The sequence below is a fragment of the Pholcus phalangioides genome, unplaced genomic scaffold (assembly GCF_987345545.1).
Source record: "Pholcus phalangioides strain wild (caught in Gottingen) unplaced genomic scaffold, Ppha-v1.0 ptg000043l_1, whole genome shotgun sequence".
In the NCBI taxonomy this organism is placed as follows: Eukaryota; Metazoa; Arthropoda; class Arachnida; order Araneae; family Pholcidae; genus Pholcus; species Pholcus phalangioides.
The window spans coordinates 2,826,410-2,845,427 of NW_028301629.1; the positions used below are offsets into that span (position 1 = coordinate 2,826,410).

The 19,018-nt window shown below is 38.2% G+C and overlaps 1 protein-coding gene across 3 annotated transcripts in view; it reads left to right on the forward strand.

The window, feature by feature from the left end:
- Positions 1-19,018, forward strand: part of LOC149063786 (uncharacterized) — a 471,413-nt gene that overhangs the window by 366,820 nt on the left and 85,575 nt on the right. Inside the window, exon 1 of one of the 3 annotated variants that reach the window (XM_089255607.1) lies at positions 5,970-6,301. The exons of the other annotated variants lie outside the window; for them this stretch is intronic. Coding sequence (XP_089111733.1) covers positions 6,125-6,301 — 177 coding nt within the window. The 5' untranslated portion in view covers positions 5,970-6,124. Of the gene's footprint in view, positions 1-5,969; positions 6,302-19,018 lie in introns of those variants that run through there. 3 annotated transcript variants of the gene reach the window in all.

Here is a 19,018-nt window from a genome sequence, read left to right on the forward strand (position 1 = left end):
CATTCCGATTCCATACTCTTAAGGAGCCGTTCAAGTATTACGTAAGCAAAATTTTAGCCATATTGGACACCCTCCCCCCCCCCCTTGTCAGGAAAATTTCGTCATCAGCTCTGCCAGTCTGAATCCTAACGCATATTGGTGGGATCAGAGACGCACACGGGGGGGGGGGGGTGTGCGGCGCTCGTGTGTGTCCCGTCCCACGATCAAAAATTTATTTTTGATGCAAAAAAAATTTTTTTAACTGAAATTTCGGAAGAAAATACCTTTATTGTTATTATAAACGATTTCTGTAAATTTCAATGCTATTTGAAGGCTATGAATTCAAAATTTATTTTCAATAAATTCATTGCAACCACCCCCCTCTACCCCATACAATGGTAAATCGCATAAAGGTCCTTGGCCCATGGGCTAAATATGGCCCTTGGGGTTATCTGATGCGCCCTGCCCTCCTCAAACCCAATTTTGTAAAAATGAACTAAGCGGCACATTTACAGATCGCTCAAGTGTCCCGTGACACATTTTCAGATCACTTAAATGACCCGGGACACAGTTCCAGAACACTTAAGCGATCCGTGACATATTTAGAGATCCCTTGAATGACATGTGACGTAGTTTTAGAGCACTTAAGTGCCCCCAGTGCGGTTCTACATCACTCAAGTTACCCGCTGCACATTCTGAGATTATTTAAGTGATCCGCGGCATATAACTTCGGATCACTTGAGTGATGCGCGGCACAGTTCCAGAGCACTTGGATCCGCGAAAAATTTAGAGATCACTAAAGTGGCTCTGTAGGACACTTATCAATAGTGTGGGGGGGGGGAAATGTTACTTCAAGTGCCCACAAATTATCGAAAGGTTTTTCTCGTTATTGGCGCACCGAGTAAGATGCCATTAAAAATATTTCATGTTTTCATAAAGGGTGGTTGATGACGTAAGCATTATCCAAACCCCCCCCCCCTTGTCATCAAAAGACAGCAAATCGGAAACCCCGTCCCCCCACCGATGATGACGTAATACTTGAACGGCCTCTAAGGCTCGTATTCCCCCGACGCGTTTTAAACTGTAGTCACAATTTTTGGGTTAGAGATCAACATGGATTGGTTAAAAACCTGAGTTTAACCAATCCGTCTCGATCTCTTATCAAAAAAATTGTGACTATAGTTTAAACCATGTCGGTGAATAACGCCCTAATGAAGACAAAAGGATCCAGATTTTGAATGGTACACTTTGATCTATCGGTTTTGAATGGTACACAGCCTCACTGCATCACAGCTAAACAATGTTGAAATAACAATCAAAATATCCAAAAAAAAAAGTTGGGAGGGAAACAGAATTCCCAAATTTTTATTAGTCTTTAAAAATTTGTTATCTAACAACTTGATCGAGAAAAGTAAGAAGTCTGGCTTCTTACAGAATTTTTCCACATTCAAAAATCATGCGTTTTCTGCCCTCTATCTTCGAATTATCCAAAAAAAAACATTAACATTAAATTAGATAGAAAAGTCGAGGATATTTCGTAAAAGTTCGAATTATCCAAAATTTCAATTAACCGAGTAGTACTAGGATGTGAATACCCCCCCACCCAAAAAAAATTAGTTTTTACGAATTTATTTTGAAAATACAAAACCTCTGAGAAAGTGCCAGCATAAAAGAATTTAACCCGCAAATGTTCTAAGCATATACGTTCCTTAATACAATGTTAAATACCTTCTTTAAAATTCCGTGGAAAAGGCCGAGATTACACTGTAAAAGTTTTATAAAAGTTCCTTTATAAAACTTGAAAAATACAACCAATAAGTTTATTGGTTACATTCGCTCGAATATAACCGATGCGCACATTGGTTGCAAGTTTTATAAAATAATTTTTACAAAACTTTTATAGTGTAATACCGGCTTTATACGCAGGGAAAAGTGTCATGTAAAACTTCCAATGCCGCTATTACACTATAAAAGTTTGATATAAAATCACTTTTTTGTAAAACTTAAAAATCCAACCAATAAAGCTCAAACGTTACATTCGAGCAAATGCAACCGATAAGCTAATTTTTCAAGTTTTGTAAAAGGGATTTTATCAAACTTTTATAGTGTAATCACAATTACACACAATTATACACTATAAAAGTGTTGTAAAAGTGATTTTATAAAACTTGGAAAATACAACCAATAAGCTGATCGGTTGCATTTGCTCGAATATAACCGATCAGTTCATTGATTGTTTTTTTCAAGTTTTATGAAAGCCCTTTCACCAAACTTTTATAGCGTAATCCCGGCCTAAATTAAATGTTTATTCAATTCTAATACTGAATATGCTGATAGGATTCTTGCAAGGATTTTTGACGAAATAATTACTCGATTTATACAAGTTCCAAAGAAAGGTAAGGTTAGGGTTACCAGCTTCGAAAACAGGAAGGAGGAGGAGGAGGATGCCTGAGCGCCAACCCTTCGTAACGTCATTTCTCTTAACTCTCACAAGAAATGGCTCAAAATACTACAAAAACAGCCTGCGGAACACAGAGAAAAATTAACAAATACTGATCCGTCTCCCTTCGTTGTGTTGGTGATCACAATTTTTCACCGTTTGTTCAGTTTTATTGCTTTCCACCCTTTGGCTGGAGCATGGCGAGCTTTTCTTTGGCCAGGAATCTTGTATTTTATTACATTTATTGGCATTTCTGAAACCTTCCATAACCTTGTACTCTACCTTCAGAAGGTTTCTTCTTCTTTCGGGTGCGCTGCTTTTTTTCTGACAGAGACAATTTGCCGTGGTAATCACTCGGATTACTATGTATTAGCGCTTTTTTTTTGCATATTTCACTATTTTTTGCGTTATATTTCCCCCCTCTATTCCAATTCCACTTCACACTAAAAAATACTGAAATTCAGCTTTTTCAACCAATCAGCAATGACATTGAATTTTTAGACAATAATAAACACTAGCCCTGCGAAGACACTGGTGTGTGACTGTAAATAGATTAATCATCTAAATCGATGATGGTAACTCACGGCAATAATTGGCTAAAATTTGTCCTAAATTTTTTCTAATTGAAAATTTTTTCTAAATTTTCAATTTATTTTGTTAAATTTTTTTCTAAAATAAAAATCGGGGGAATTTTTTAACGAAATTTTGAGTTTTTATCAAATGAAATGAATTATCAAAGACTCTTTTTTTTTTTAAATTTTATGCAATGTTTTTCTAAAGTTAAATGCCCGGCTAAATATTTTTATCTATAGGTGGCAGCATATTAATTTTGAATCTGTTGAGGAAAGAAACTTACCTAAAAGTAGGTTGGCCATTGGGACATTGGGATTCCAAATACGGGAAAATACGGGACATCGCCAATTATCGCCAAAACCAAACAAAGTTGCCAAATATCGTTGAAATTACGGAAAAATCACAATGGCGGGAAATGATGCATTACTGCAAATTGCAACGGATTATAATGTATTCCACGGGAAAAAAAAACGTTCACCAAGGCAAATGTAGGAGATGAGTATTCTCATATATAGATGTAATTATCATAAAATAATCTATGAGTTGAAAAATAATGTCAACCTTTGACTTCAATAAAGAATAAAAATTCAAGTAGGCTTCGTGTAAAATACGGGACACTTTTGCCAAAAAGTCGGGACGGCCAAAAAAACAGAAAATACCGGGACTGTCACAGGAAATACGGGAATACGGGACGTATGGTCACTCTACCTAAAAGGGATATTTTTTTATTTTTTTATTTATTTTTTTTTTAGGGTAATTTTGTCTCGATGAGATTACCATCACTGTATCTGATCAAGTTCGATCAGGCCCAGTTAAAAAAGGGCTGTAGGGCCTCAATATTTTCTAATTCGGAAGTTGCCCTTGAAGTAACTGTTAATAATTTTTGCACCGATTGTGAATGATTCGTGTATTGTGTATTATAACTTGAGATCGAAAATTTTCAACACGCCTAAAGAGAAGCAAAGGACCTGACAGAAACTGAAGAAATTCGTTTCTGAATATGGTCTTCATTGACTAGACGTGTTTTTTCTTCTTTTTTTTACATTAAAATATTTCTGTGCGTGCGTTTAGTACATTAGCTGTAGAAAAAAAAAAGCAATGTTGTTGATTTTTTTCTGATAATCGTAGTGATTAGTAAAACGAAGAATTTTCTATTCATACAATTAGTTAATTGTTTGAAATAGTTTACACAGCATCAACACATCTCATTATCATAATTATTTTCTAAAACTAATATTCGACGGTTTTTAACAGCTGTCTGATGCGAAGATATATTTTGGAAAGGGGCCATTCAAGTATTACGTAAGCAGATTTTCAGCCATTTTTGTCCCCCACCCCATTGTCAGCAAAAGTCAGCAAAACACTGACCCCCTTCCCTCTTGTCAGCAAAATTTCGTCAGCAGCTTATCTTCAAAAAGGGGTGGTTGATGACGTAAGCAACTTTCAAACCCCCCCTCCCCCGTTGTCATTAAAAGTTAGCAAATCAGAAACCTGCTGCTGTAGAGGTATACAGGGTGGGCAAAAAGTCTGAAGAAACTTTAAAAATTGATAAAAACCAGAAAAATAACCGAAATAATCAACGGTTTTCATCGTTAGAATCACCTGTTTACGAGATTTTTTTTTTTAAGACAGGAAAAAAAATAACTCAAGAAACAGCCGATAGGCGGCACTTACGTGCACAAGTCAAAAAAAAGATACGCAAATAACGAACAGAATGCCTTCAAATCGTTTATTACAGCAGTAAGTGTCCACATGACCACCAACACCACAGGGGATAACACATTGCAGGCGAGTCACAAATCCATCAAAGGCAGAGTTCAGCAGGTCCATATACATGATTTATAACGATGAACTGGTTGTACATTAGAAGGGTAAGTTCTTATAACCATCTCATTTACATATTTCCACAGAAGTCGATCGTACCAGCGCCATCTATCGGCTGTTTTGAGGGGGTTTTATCCCTGTCTTCCCGTGACCTTAACGATACTAACCCTGCAAACCGTTTTTTATTTCGGTTATTTTACCGGTTTCTGTAAATTTTTAAAGTTTCTACGGACTTCTTGCTCACCCTGTATTTTATTTTGACTGAAAAAACAAAAAAAAATATTCTGAAAATCTGGAAAGGATGACAAAAGGGCGAAATTTTTCCGAAACGTAGGATGGCACTTGAAATGACATCAAAAAAGAAGACGTGTCCTCTTAAAAAGAAGGACGTCTGGAAAACTTGGGTAAGATATCACAGTAAATTTTAGACAATACGTATTATCGTCATAATTTATTGTACACAAACCTCAGATCCACAGGGATCGTATGACTTTACAACAAAGCAGATAGTTGAGACACCAAGCCCATAAAGCATTTATATTACACATCTTTTCTTATCTCAAATTGATTTGTCTCGACTGTTGAAAAATGATTCCATGTCACGCGAAAAGTAAAATAAAACAACCTCCATTTATCACGGAACCGTTACGGTCATTACGTATAAAATACCGGACAGTGGTGTAGGGGGATTGGCCGGGTAGTGTAATAAAAGTAAACCACATTTTCTAACTACACACAAGTCATTTTTATATTATTATTATTATTATTACGAGCTATCTGAGGCAGAGCTGTTTTGATCGATATGACGAAACTTCGAAACACCAGATGGCGTGCGAAACGACGGGGGGGGGGGGGATCTTGGAATGAAGAAAAAAAATGAATAAAGTTCATTCACGATGTATGAGGAAAACAAAAAAATTAGTAAATATTCGTATGGTACTAAAACAGAAATGTAACTATTAAATAATTCATTATTCCGGACATTACGCGTCCCTTCCTCAAAGCAATTTTCTTGTTACCATTCACAAGAACGTCGATATCATCCTCTGGTTTCTTTTTCTTTCCGACAGATGGCAGGCGTAAACTTTCCCCCCCCCCTCCTTGTTATCGGTAAACTGAGCAATCCGGCTGTCATAAACATAGTAAACGTAACCAAGGGCACTGACACACGACGTCGAGCACTCTTTCGAGTAAGAGCAAAGCAAACTGAACAATAACACAAAATCCACAGAATTTTAACTTTCCTCGCCCCCCCCGTAATTAACTCCCGAGTTCCTTTTTGCGAATTTTCGCATTCGGGTCCCAGAAATGTTGTCCATATCAGCATCAAACCAAGTTAGATTCCGAACCCGTAAAAATGAGACGATCACGGTCTTGCCGGTGACTGTCGAATTTGACAAGTTCAGCAAATATGAGAAATCTTCGAGGATGGTCAGCCAAGTGGAATGGAGGAAGGTGACCTCGAGTGAATTCGGCACCAAAGAGGTGAGTAAATGCAAATTGCCGAAAATGAAATAATTTTTCGTATATTAAATTTAAAAAACCCACATATATCGTTTTCAGGAAAAATTATGATGATAATTCCCATCATCTACAGTAAGAACAGCTTGCAAACATAATTTTTGGTGGCTATGAAACGATAAAATAATTATTATCGTACTTGGTAGATGATATTGACAATAGCGATCGTAAATTTAGGTAGAAATAATTTCTAATAATTTAGAGTAATGATGAACAAGGTATTGATTTAGGATCCAAATCAATATCTGGTGCTTATAATTTCAATAACTCGTGATCCACGTGCAGAATTGAAATTGTTATGAAATTAGTAGTAAGGTTATCTAAAATTATCATTATCTAAATAGACTTTCTGTACTGTTACAAATGTTTTCTTTATATTGGAAAACCTCTCGATAGCGGGCACCCATGCCATCGAAAACTTTTTCCGCTAAAGAGGAGTGGCCATTCAGGAGTAATAAAATTCATCGGTCCGCTAACGGTAGTGACCGTATGGGTGGTTCCACTATGATTGCAATTCCATGTCCTACGGTAATTCAAAATAATTTTTCCTGTTTTTATTTTACACATTTTCCTCAGTAGTAATATCTGAGGAAAATGTAAATAATGCTAAAAAGAATGTTCAATGCAAGTGCCGCATGTGTGGATACGACAGACTTTATTAGAATTAAATTGATGTTTTATGCAATTAATGTCTCCTGGTACGAATACTTGTTGGAAAATGATTGATAATTTTCCGAACCAATTTTGAACAGTTTGAAAATGCTATTTAATAAATTGCTATTTTTGAGTGTCATATTGTCATTCCCATAGTCAATTATTTTGAAAGCCAAAATTAACGTAGGCGTCGCATGAGTATAAGCGTCGCAAGCCTCTAAATTCATGTCCCAAAAACGTAAGCAGTGCCGTAACTAGGCTGTGCAACATGGCCGCACAGGGCCCACTTGGAAGAGTAGGGGGGCCTAAATGGGCCAAGAATGGGCCAGATGGGGGTCTAAATGCAAATATCGCATAGGGCACATGAATGGCTAGTTACGGCACTGAACGTAAATACCGCGATTGATAGAGAAAAAAATAAACACACGGTGCTTCCATGTACAGTCAAACCTCGTTAATGAGTCACTCTTGGGAGAGCAAAAATATGACTTGGTAAACAGAGTGACTCGTTAAACGGAGTAAGACATAGCTGTGCCAATTCCTGCCTGAGGGCAAATTGGCACTTCCAAAAAGTGACTCGGTAAGCGGAGTGACGTGTTAACCGGGTGACGCACTAACAAGGTTTGACTGTATATATAGAGTAGTGCAAGTTTACCTATTCTTTATATGAAAGGAAGGTGAGTAAATAAAACTTAATAATTTGACATAACGAATTGAATGCAGTTTATTTTCTACAATTGTTCCTTCAACTGTTTACAATAGAGCCTCTCGATAACGGGCACCCATGAGACCAAAAATTTTGTCCGCTAATGGGGAGGTCTTTTCAAGACGTTTAGCTTCGGTCGCAATCGGTTCCTACACATTTTAATGTTAAAATGTATATGTTACTTTGTAAAAGTGATACACTGGTGGTTATGCATAATCGCCAATCATCTCGATGAAGAAAGTTCAATTGTATTTCACTACAACCATCACTTTTACCAGCAAATATGCATAATTCCCAGATAAAGTGGGTTAGTTTGATAAATATGGAAAAATGTATAACCTTTCTTCATTAAAAACCAATTAACTATTTTTACCCGTACATGATAAGTGGACTACAGATATATTTTACAATAAAAATTAAATTACATTAAAGTAGTGTGTGAGAGAAGAGAGATAAAAGCATTCATAACAATACTGTATGTCTTATAATGTTGGCTTTCTTCACTAGTATCAGCAACCAAAACCAACATTACCGTTCGAATTCACCATCCTGGAGCATAGCAGTGTTCAGTTAATTAAGTAATTAATTGAAGATTTACCATATTTACCAATGCGAGATTGGGTTTACTTATAATTTTGGTTGAATAAGATGAATTCTCGGTTTATGATCAAAAATTAATAAATTAGAATTTGGAAAAAAAAAATGGAGTTTTCCTGATTTTACTGTCCGCTATCGAGAGTTTCCGCTAATGGAAACATTAAAGTGTTAATAAAATATATTAAAGCCCTTTTCCACGGGACCGGGGATCGGAGAAGTGTCCGTTAACGGGAGGTACCGCTGTATCCCAATTATAAACGGTTAACGCGTTTGGGCCCACCTTGATTTGCATCATCAGGAGGGACAATACACAACTTTATAATTAGAAATTAGAACACGGGAAAACGTATGAAAATTTAGATTTTTTCCATTTTGTTACACCGCGTATTTTCACTCTCAAACCTGGTACAGGGTAATTTTTCCAATTTAAATTGGAATCTTACATTTATGACGGAGAGTTGCTGAGATAGAGGCCGCACGCGCTAGCACTTACAGTGGTACATCACTGGTCCACAGCGCCAGGCGCGTGAGCCAGATCTGACCGTTCAAGCTTCTTCCGTGGCCTACCGACCATTTTTGTTGAAAAATGCTAAAAAGCATTCAAAGAGACAATAAAAATCAAAAAAGAATAAAGTAAAATATACTTAAGATTTTTCTTTGTAGCTATTTTACTGCAAGACGCAGTTTATGGATTCACCACCAGAAACTCGCAGCCCTAGTAATGTATCAAAAATGCAGTTTCTGCATTGCATAACATTATTTTTTGATACATAACTAGGGCTGCCATAATAAATATTATTTGAATAGTGGTCAGTGGGCGGTTAAAGATAAAAATGTTATTAATAAGCAAAAAAAATTATATTATAGTTGCTTGTCTTACGGCAAGTGATGGGTTTTGTTATTACGCATAACAACCGGATTTATCATATTTAGGGAACACCTCGCATTAACAATAAATTTCTCTACAACGAATTTGTCATAGCTTGTTTGGAAATGGCAATACTTTATTTAATGTAAAACTCATCTCGATACAATGATAGTCTTTACTGCGATAAAATCCCTCCATAACGATATTTTCAGGAGATTTTTAAAAAAGAAAAAAAAAAATTACCTATAACGATATTTTTCATATTTTGCTCAAAATTGTTTGAATTTAATTTCAACTTCGTCATTTGTTTTTTATTCCGAACTCGTCTATAATGGCATCGGTATTTCCACCAGCGTCGTGTGTAACTTATGGAAACAGTTCCAGGATACCGGATCCATCGAGAGAAAGCCTGTGCAAGGTCGTCCAAGAGCCACGACGGCCAGACAAGATCGCCATTTGTCGATTATAGCGAGCCGTAACAGCAGTGCTAAAGCTTCTCAGCTATCTCGTGACTTGTATGCAGCCACAGGAACCCGTGTATCAAGGGTGACTGTTTCCAAATGACTTCATGAGGGAGGGTTGTTTGCAAGAAGACCTGCTGTTTGCGTCCCGTTCACTTCTACGGACAGGAGAATCCGTTTATCATGGTGCAGAGAGCATAGAGATTGGAGTATGGATCAATGGGTGACCGTTCTCTTCACTGATGAGTCCCGGTTCAGCCTAAGCACCGATTCTCACCGTAGAACGAATATGGAGAGAACCAGGGACCCACTACCTAACCTCCAATGTCCGCGAAATCGACCATTATGGCGGAGGAGGTTTAATGGTCTGGGCAGGCATCATGTTGGATGGCCGCACAACTCTCCATGTCTTTGAAAGAGGCAACGTGACTGGTGTGAGGTATAGGGATGAGGTCTTGAAGCCCTATGTTCGCCTTTTGAGGGGTGCAGTTGGCCCTGAGTTAATTTTAATGGACGATAACGCGAGGCCACATAGAGATCTTCTGCTCGACGATTTTCTAGAGAGTGAGGATATTTGCCGGATGGATTGGCCAGCCAGATCTCCAGACCTTAACCCTATAGAGCATGTCTGGGACGCTCTGAGGAGAGCAATTGCAACTCACAACCCCCCTCCGGGAACCGTCCAGGGAATGAAAGAGCGTTGCTGAACGAGTGAGACAAATTGCCACAGGAAATGATGAACTGCCTTATTTCAAGTATGAAATCACGCTGCGAGACCTGTATATCTGTAAGAGGGGACCATACCCCCTATTAACCCATTTTTTTGTTTATTCTGCAACCGCTGTTTCATACCTTCCGACTCCAACGAGTGTTACGCACGATCGTGCGTGTGTATTACAATTATTGAATGGTTATTTGTTTTGTATTGTATCAATGTATGTACATATCAAATTTCATTAACATCGGTACAGTAGTTCGGTACAGTTCTAGAGATAATCGACCAAGTCTGCAAATTCTCTTAATTTCTTACACCAGTGTATGTGTTGCTAATTTCTGTGTTTGACACGAAAGTGCAATATGGTAAACATCTACAAGGGCAATGTGAATCTAACAATTTTTTTTTTTTTTTCAAACCGCGTGTTGACCACTTTTTTCCACGCTTTGCCATTTATAAAAAAAAAATTTCTCTTCCGAACCGCGTGTCACTCTAAGAATTCTAACGCCTGACCATTCGTCCCGTTTCTACGGGACACCAGCATTCCGTTTCTGCAAAGTATTATTAGGTCCTCTTATTTTCGTAGAAATGTTCATTTCGTCACTCTTTTCATTCCTGGATTGTTTTTTTTTTGGGGGAGCATAAATTCGATTATCGCAATTCAAGTTGTGTGTGTACACATATCGGTAGAACTTCGTCTTATTTCACCGGAACCAGAGGACTCGGGTGGCTTGCGCCCCCCCCCCTTCCCAGAATTCGTGGGTATGAAAATGTAATTTCATTTTATGCTACGATTATACGGACGATCCTGAATCTCGTACATGGGATGTCCAACAAGTATGCCCCAAATACAAAAAACCGAACAGAAAAAAAAAACGCATTGAATAATATATCATTACATAATGTAATATTTAAGAGTGTCTACCATACAAAACAAAGGTTTGGCAGGCAACAAGACCATAATTTATTCGAAAAGGATTGTCTAAAAATTGGAGAGAATTTATTTGATTGAAAAAATGGAATAGAATTTCTTTAATTTTTGAAAAGCGTTCGCGTGCAACCAACTCCTGATACCACGGCGTACCACTTTTGGCACGCGTGCCGCGGGTCACGTGACGATTCACCCATCAGAATTCAATTTTACTCCAAAATTTATTGAGGAGTGGAAACACTATAACCACTTTTTGCGGCGAAAAAGCCCTCACAAGCGCATTTTATGGGGGGTACCAACAATGCCCATTTAGAAAAGATAACAAGAGCATGAATTTGATGAAACGTGATGATAATATCACCTCCATGTATAACGATAATCCCTCTACAACAATACTTTTCCTTTTTTCTCAGAGTATGTGAAATTTATTATTTGTCCTCGCGTGTGTGTGTTCTCCATAAAAATCTACAATCAGCGACCGATTTCCACCAAATACGGCATATAACTCTAATAAAACTAACGATTAATAAAATCAACCGCAATATAAAATCAAATTCTAAAATAGGACGGAACATTCGATATACAGCGATGATCTCGCTATAACGAGTGATTTCCAAGTCATTGTCAGCTAATGTTGGAAGATACAATGATATTTTCAGTTATATCGAGTTGAAAATTAGGAATGATCTTATATATAAATGTGAAAGTATGTGTGTAGGTCTGTCTGTTCTTTATACAAATCCACAGTTTTAGACCGATCGCAATTTTTGCATATATACCAAACAGGAGCGGGATTGAACCGTAGCCTAACTTTTAAAGTTCGTCAGAGCTGGCCAAATGCCCGAAATGGGCGAAAGACCGTCGAGCAACAATGGCTCCTGGGCCCCAACAGTCACTTTCGGAATGTTCACTTTGGTTACCGTAGTTCCCTAACAATGCGTTTCAGACATGTATATATGCCTTTACAATGGTTTGTCACATCTTTAATGCTGCCATTACAACAGTTTATTCCTTTATAATAGTTTGCCACATTTCCAATCCTCCCAGTAATTGAAGAAACCCCGGGAAGCGTCGGGTATGTTTGCTAGTTCACTATAAACGTCAATTCTCAACAAACGAAAAGCTAGTTTTTCCTTCTTTTTCTTCAACAATCGAACATGATGACTCTCATTATGCCACAAATATGCTCCTCGTCAAAATTACTCTTATTTACTCCTACCAAAGAATATACACATTATATAAGAGGGACTTGAATACCTCGCACTATAAATAAACAGTCGAATTCAACAATCTATTCGTACTGTATTTCCAGTTTACGAAGTAATATGACGAACAGTCACGCAACTCGAACATCGCCGTTTTCCACGTCAAGAAGTCGTTAACGTGTTTGCAAAGGGAAAGAAAGTGAAGCGATGAGCTATTCTATATTTAGAAGCAACTTAGATTATGATTTCTTATGAAACATCCTCGAAAGACGTGAAGAAAATAACGCGAGAACATTCGAGAAAAAAACTGAGCCGAAACCTAATGAGATCCGACGTTTCACTCTTTTTCCTCCATTTAAAACGGAAAGAATAGACGTCCCTTTTTCAACGTTAACGCGAATGAGCTTATAATTCTCTCATTTCAAAGAAACTGCATTAAATTGAAAGGAATATATTCGGATTTTTATATGCGAAATTTTCTTTCGAATTTTCGGAATTCTTTGATGAAGATGAAAGAGCATTCGAAATAGAATGTTCGAGATTTATTTTTCCGAGTCTAAATTAGAAAGATATCTTGTTCTTCCTTCTACCATTTCGATACCTTTGATAACTTAACGATTCAATTTGTGTTGAATTATATACGCATTGCAAATATGAGATTAAAGAGGTACTCGGAGAGCATTTTAGATGCAGGATTGCTGAGTAAATTGATTTTTTTAAAATTCGCTTTGATGTAAATGAAGGCGAAGGGAGGGGGGGGGGGATGATATAAAAGCCGCGCGCGCAACTCCTGTTCCAGACGATAAAAAATTATAAGAAATGCAAAAAAAGTAAAACATTGAAAGCAAATTAGAGCTTTACATGCTTCTTTTTTCCGGTGTTTGTTTATGTAAAAGGCTTTTTTTTTTGCAGTTTAATGTAACTCCAAAATTTCTCTGGACGATACGCCCCGTTTCCCCTCCGCTGGAAGATCAATTCTTAGAACGTCCCTGATGATATACTATGAAGTAGTGTATACACCACTGCTGTGATTATATATATACGCGTATATAATATACTGGTATTAGAGTACGGTGGATTCTTTCGATCTGTCCATTCCCACGAGGAACACCTGTGGCAATCTGCAAATGCATAATGCCCTCTTCCGCAGAATAATCACTGAAGGCTTTTTAAGCGAATGCTGATCCTCTGTCAGTTATAATCCGGTGCGGACTCCCAAAAGTCTTCTGCTGAAGCTTCAGCTTCTCTAAGGCGTCCTCGGCCGAGGTAAACTTAACCGGATACAACCAGGTGAATTTCGTGAACGCATCTACAACAGTTAGTATACGCTGGTAATTCTTATTCGCTGAATGTAGTGGACCTATCAAATCAATGTGGTAAGTTCCTAGTGGTGTATCTGCTTTTGGAATTGGGTTGAAAAACCCTTCTTTTTTTCCCCCCACATTTTTTTTTGCCAATATGCATGGAACACAACTGGGAATAACTCTTTCTGTGAGCTTGCTCAAGTTAGGAATATAGAACTCTTGCTTGACAACCTCTTCGGTTCTAGAAGTGGAAATTGACCTCTTTCATGTGCCAATTTGTGATCAGCTCCATCTGCATGTCTTTTGGAACCACAGTGAGTTCACGACCATTCATTAATTTGTAGAGAATGTCGTTCCGTACAAAATATTCTTCAGATTCATTTTCAGAAAGCGGTGCTGTAAGGGCACAAATTTGTTCATCTTCTAATTGAGAATTCTTCAGTTTCGCTGTCAATTTGTCATTTTCCATTAACATGACTGGGTGTCTACTTAAGGCGTCGACGTGATGCATTCTCTGAACTGGCCTATGAGAGATTTAATAATCGAATTCTCCTAGAAGAAGAAGAGCCCATCTAGCGATTCTTGTGACAAGGTCTTTCTTGTCCATTGTCTTCTGAAATGCTGAACAGTTCATGACGATTTTGAAACTATTATCCAACAACTCGGAACTTATTCAGAGCTTCAACAATTGCTGGTATTTCCAGCTTATAGCTACTGTACTATCTTCAAGCGCAAACCATCCCAAGATGGTCTCTCTGGGCGGTCAGCGGTCATGTCTGTCTGTCTGTACTATCTTCAGCTGGACTTGTTTTTTTTTTACATGTACTAAACAACTGGATGTAAGCTTCCGTCATCAGCTTCTTCTAGTAGTGCTGCACCGGAACCACGTTCGCTGACATCTTTACGCAGCTCTATTCCCTGTCCTTGTTGAAAAATACTTTCAACAAGTACAGCACTGGCAGCCCTAATCATAACGAAATAAGAAATTCCTACACAGTATATGAGTGCACGTGATTATATATTTCGTCACACACAAAGAAAGCTCCAATTACGTCACTCTCGGTTACAGCGGCAAAATGCCGTGGAATTTTCGACGTCGTTGTAACCGAGTTTGTATGTTGAGTTTCTGTAGGAAAAAGTGCAAATTTCTGCGTATTTTCTGGAAGTAGCGTACGATTAAAAGTATTTTAGGCATCATTTGTAACGTTTAAATATAACCTGTTCTAAAAAAAAATAATTCAATCTCTTCCTGTAAAACATGGATATTTTTGGCAAAAACTCATTGTTTTTTCCTTGTCTGCATGATTATTTTTCCTACATTTTGTAGAGATTATATTTCCCGTTTTTCCCAAGAACGCTCGGAAAGAAAAAACAACGCAAAATAGTATTTTCTTATATTTATTTTCTTTTTCTCCCGTAAAACAAGACAAAAAAAAAACTGCAAAAAACATAACTACGTACAGAAAGAGCCGAGAATCGTTTAGATAAGAAAAGTAGGATCCCAGAAATGGAAGAAATACCGGAAAAAATAGGAAAAACTGCTGCTTTCTTACATGGACTTTCATATGTGCGAGGATTAAGAAACTTTTCTTTTTCCCATAGAAAGAATTTTAGAGATAACCTCCAGGGGGAAAAAAAGGAATATTCCCGTTTCTTCAAATGGATGCATAAAACTTTTTCCCCCCGCTTTCCGGACTGTATTTACTTTACCGACTGCTTTTGGACCACTTTTCTTCATAGAAGTATCTTGTTAGATTTTTATAATAATGCATACGCATTAAGCTATTGCATACATTGTAATGCGTTACCTGTAAAAATGATAGACGAACTTATCGCCCGTAACGCTAAAAAAAGTATCAGGCCGGGATTGCACTATAAAATTTGGATAAAAGTTTTATAAAACTTGAAAAATGCAACCAATAATCGTACCGGTTATATTCGCGCAAATGCAACCGATATTCTTATTGACTGCATTTCTAAAGTTTTATAAAATACTTTTCCAGTGTAATCCCGGCCATAGAGTTACGAATTTCCGAAATATTATCCAATTTAAAAACACTTTTTCGTTTATATGATGTCTTTGAACATCTAGGCAGATTCATAATCCATTGGAAAAGAAAGAGTAGAATAAGAGCACACCAAAACAAGCAATTTCCGTCATAAAACGCATGTTCTCATCGCAAGCGGCGAGTCTCTAGATGGTGCTGTCATTGGAAGTATAAATCTCTATTTCTGCCACGTCTATCGTAATCTCTATCGTGAATTGCAGAATTGACGGCTGGTATCACGGACCAGCATGACAAGGCAAATGTGTGAATTGCGTATGGTGTTTCGGACGGGAATGTTCTGGAAGCTCAAAAATTTTACCGCGAGTGTTTTCTGACAGACGCTTGCCAGATCTGGAAATCTTTGAGCGATTGAAGATGTGTCAGTGCAAAACGGGCTTCTTGTGGTGTCGTCACATTTCTGGCACACCCTGTATTCTGCATGTCTCTGGTATTTGGGCCCGTTTCGCACACGCACACACACCCCCCGGTGATATAATTCAACGTTTTCCGATCTAGCTCGAATTTTATCGAAAAACAATTATCGATGCTGTTTTTGGACTACCACAGCATTCTCGCCCGCAGCACCATGCGTAAAATGTATGAGCACCTTTTCTTATTCCACCTCTCGGTGGATCGCATCTCTCAGTTCCGACAGATTGGATGGACCGGGTCGATACATCCGGGATTTCAAATATCCCCATAACCAGAAGTCTGTGTCAAATCTGGAAACCGAGGAGGCCATGGGAACCTGTAACGTCTGCTAATAATTTTGTCTTCTCCGGACGTCTGTATCAGGAATGCCTTGACCGCAGTAGCAGCGTGACTAGTTGCTGTTCATCTTGCATCAAAAATGCGATCCGCCGAGATGTGTCATGTATACATCAGGACCTGCTGCACTCTGTCATTGCTGGATTTGTGACTCACCTGCTGTGCGTTATCCCCTGTGGCGGTGGTCATGTGGGACGCATACTGCTGTAATAAACAATTTGGAGGCAGTCTGTTCGTTATTTGCGTATCTTTTCTTTGACTGGTGTACATCAGTGTCACCTATCGGCTGTTTTTTGAGTTAGTTTTCCCCGTCGTAAAAGAATTTCCGTAACCTAGTGGTACTAACCCTGCAAATCGTTTCTTTTCCGGTTTGTATGCTGACAGGTGGCCCATAGGGCTGGGAATCAGCCAAAATTCCATTCTGGTCTAGTTTGGTTTTCATTCATTTTTAAAAAAGCTTCTGCGTACTCCCACCCTACCCTACCCTGTAATTTTGGTATATACAAATACAACGCCACAACAGGCAAATTGCCCAACGAGGTGGCTGACTTAAGAACATCATGGATCCCCGAGTCATTTTTTGGAGGCCCTACCTACTTCTGCTACACCACCCCCCCCGGAACCCCCAATGAATCGGTACACGCGGGAATGTGCGTGTACGTGTAGTGAAACCTGACGTGAAGTGTTGTTGTTTCTCTGTAATGCTTGTTATGTGTAGTGTTGCCATCTGCCACAAGTTTTTCTAACTATGAGTGAAGTGTTATGATTGAATTATTTATCGTTGTAGGACTGTTGCTCTCTCTCTGTGGCGAGACTTTTTAACGGGGAGATCGGCTCGCATTTGCGCCTTGAAGTTGGAAACCACAGAAAACCATCTTCAGGTCGACCACCACTGTGGGGTTCGAACCCGGATCCTCGCATTGCGAGTCCGTCACTATAACCACTCGACCACCACAGCGGCTACTACCAAAATTCTTTATAAAAGGTCTATATTATACTTCCTATTGATTTAAACAAAAGAAATGTACAATTCAAAAAATACGTCAGCGGATGACGAAATTAAAATACCAAAACATTCTCAAACTTTTATTATTGAAGTTTTCACAATGGGGAAAAAAATCCATTGCGTATAAATATACGTTTTTGGTAAACGTAGTTGCGTGGTTTTTTTCCTTCCTCTTCACTCTGTCATCCGAAAAACGCAATAACATCAAACTGGAGTCCAATTCCTTTTTTGTGCTTCCTTGAATTTTCGGGGTGATCAAAATTCCATCTATTGAGATTGCGAGGCGTTCTGGAACGCGGAATGTGGTCGTATGACGGATGGTTCGTGACGTGGAAAAAATGGTCGAGAAAGAAATAAAAACGATTCGGAGAGAGAGATTCTTTTGATATTATTCTGTCCATTTCTTTTTTTTTCAGACACAGTTCTATCCAGACATTTTTTTTTTTCGTTTTTTTTTGATAAAGGAAATTAAACAGGCTTCAGTTGTTGCCATATACGCTTTACTAAAGTTCAAAGAGAACATCTTGGTTTGGTCCTCTCTTTGAATATTATTGTGTTGAAATGTTTATCCAGAAGATCTGAACTTTGGATCAGTGCCAGATGCATAGCTCTTTCAATAATGATGAATGATGTTTGATTTACATTTTTGACCAATACACGGGGTGATTATAAAAAAAATATCCCGACATATGGGCCCCTAACTATCATACCATTCACAGAAACTGAACGAAATTTTGGAATAAGGTATTTTGAGGTATGCGCTCAAGAATGATATGGAAAACAACAGTGTCACTCTAACAGTTACGGTTACAGTGAGAAAAGTTCGAAAATATCAAATGGCAACACCAAGTTTTTTGTATTGGAATGCGATCTCCATACTGAAAAACACTAAATAGCGTTGGAATGGCACCTGTAGCACGAAAATCCCCGGAGCTAGGCAAGGAAAAAGGACTTTGCCGTGCACCAGAGCATTAATGTTCGTTTCATTGTCACACCGTTTCTTCGGCTGAGATCCATCCCAGCCTGATTAGTCCTCCACAAGGTCACGTGGAAAATTTGTGAAACACAATAAAATGCTTTATTTTATGCTGCTTCTCTGTCCTTATTGGTTGTCCTCACTTTTAGCCTATCTACCGCCGGTGATTTTCATGCTACAGTTGCCGTTCGAACGCTATTTAGGGTTTTTCACAATGGGGATCGCATTCCAATACAAAAAACTTGGTGTTGCCATTTGATATTTTCGAAATTTTCTCACTGTAACCGTAACTGTTAGAGTGACACTGTTGTTTTTCATATCATTCTTGAGCGCATACATCAAAATACCTTATTCCAAAATTTCATTCAGTTTCTGTGAAAGGTATGATAGTTAGGGGCCCATATGTCGGGATAGTTTTTTTATAATCACCCTGTATATATAG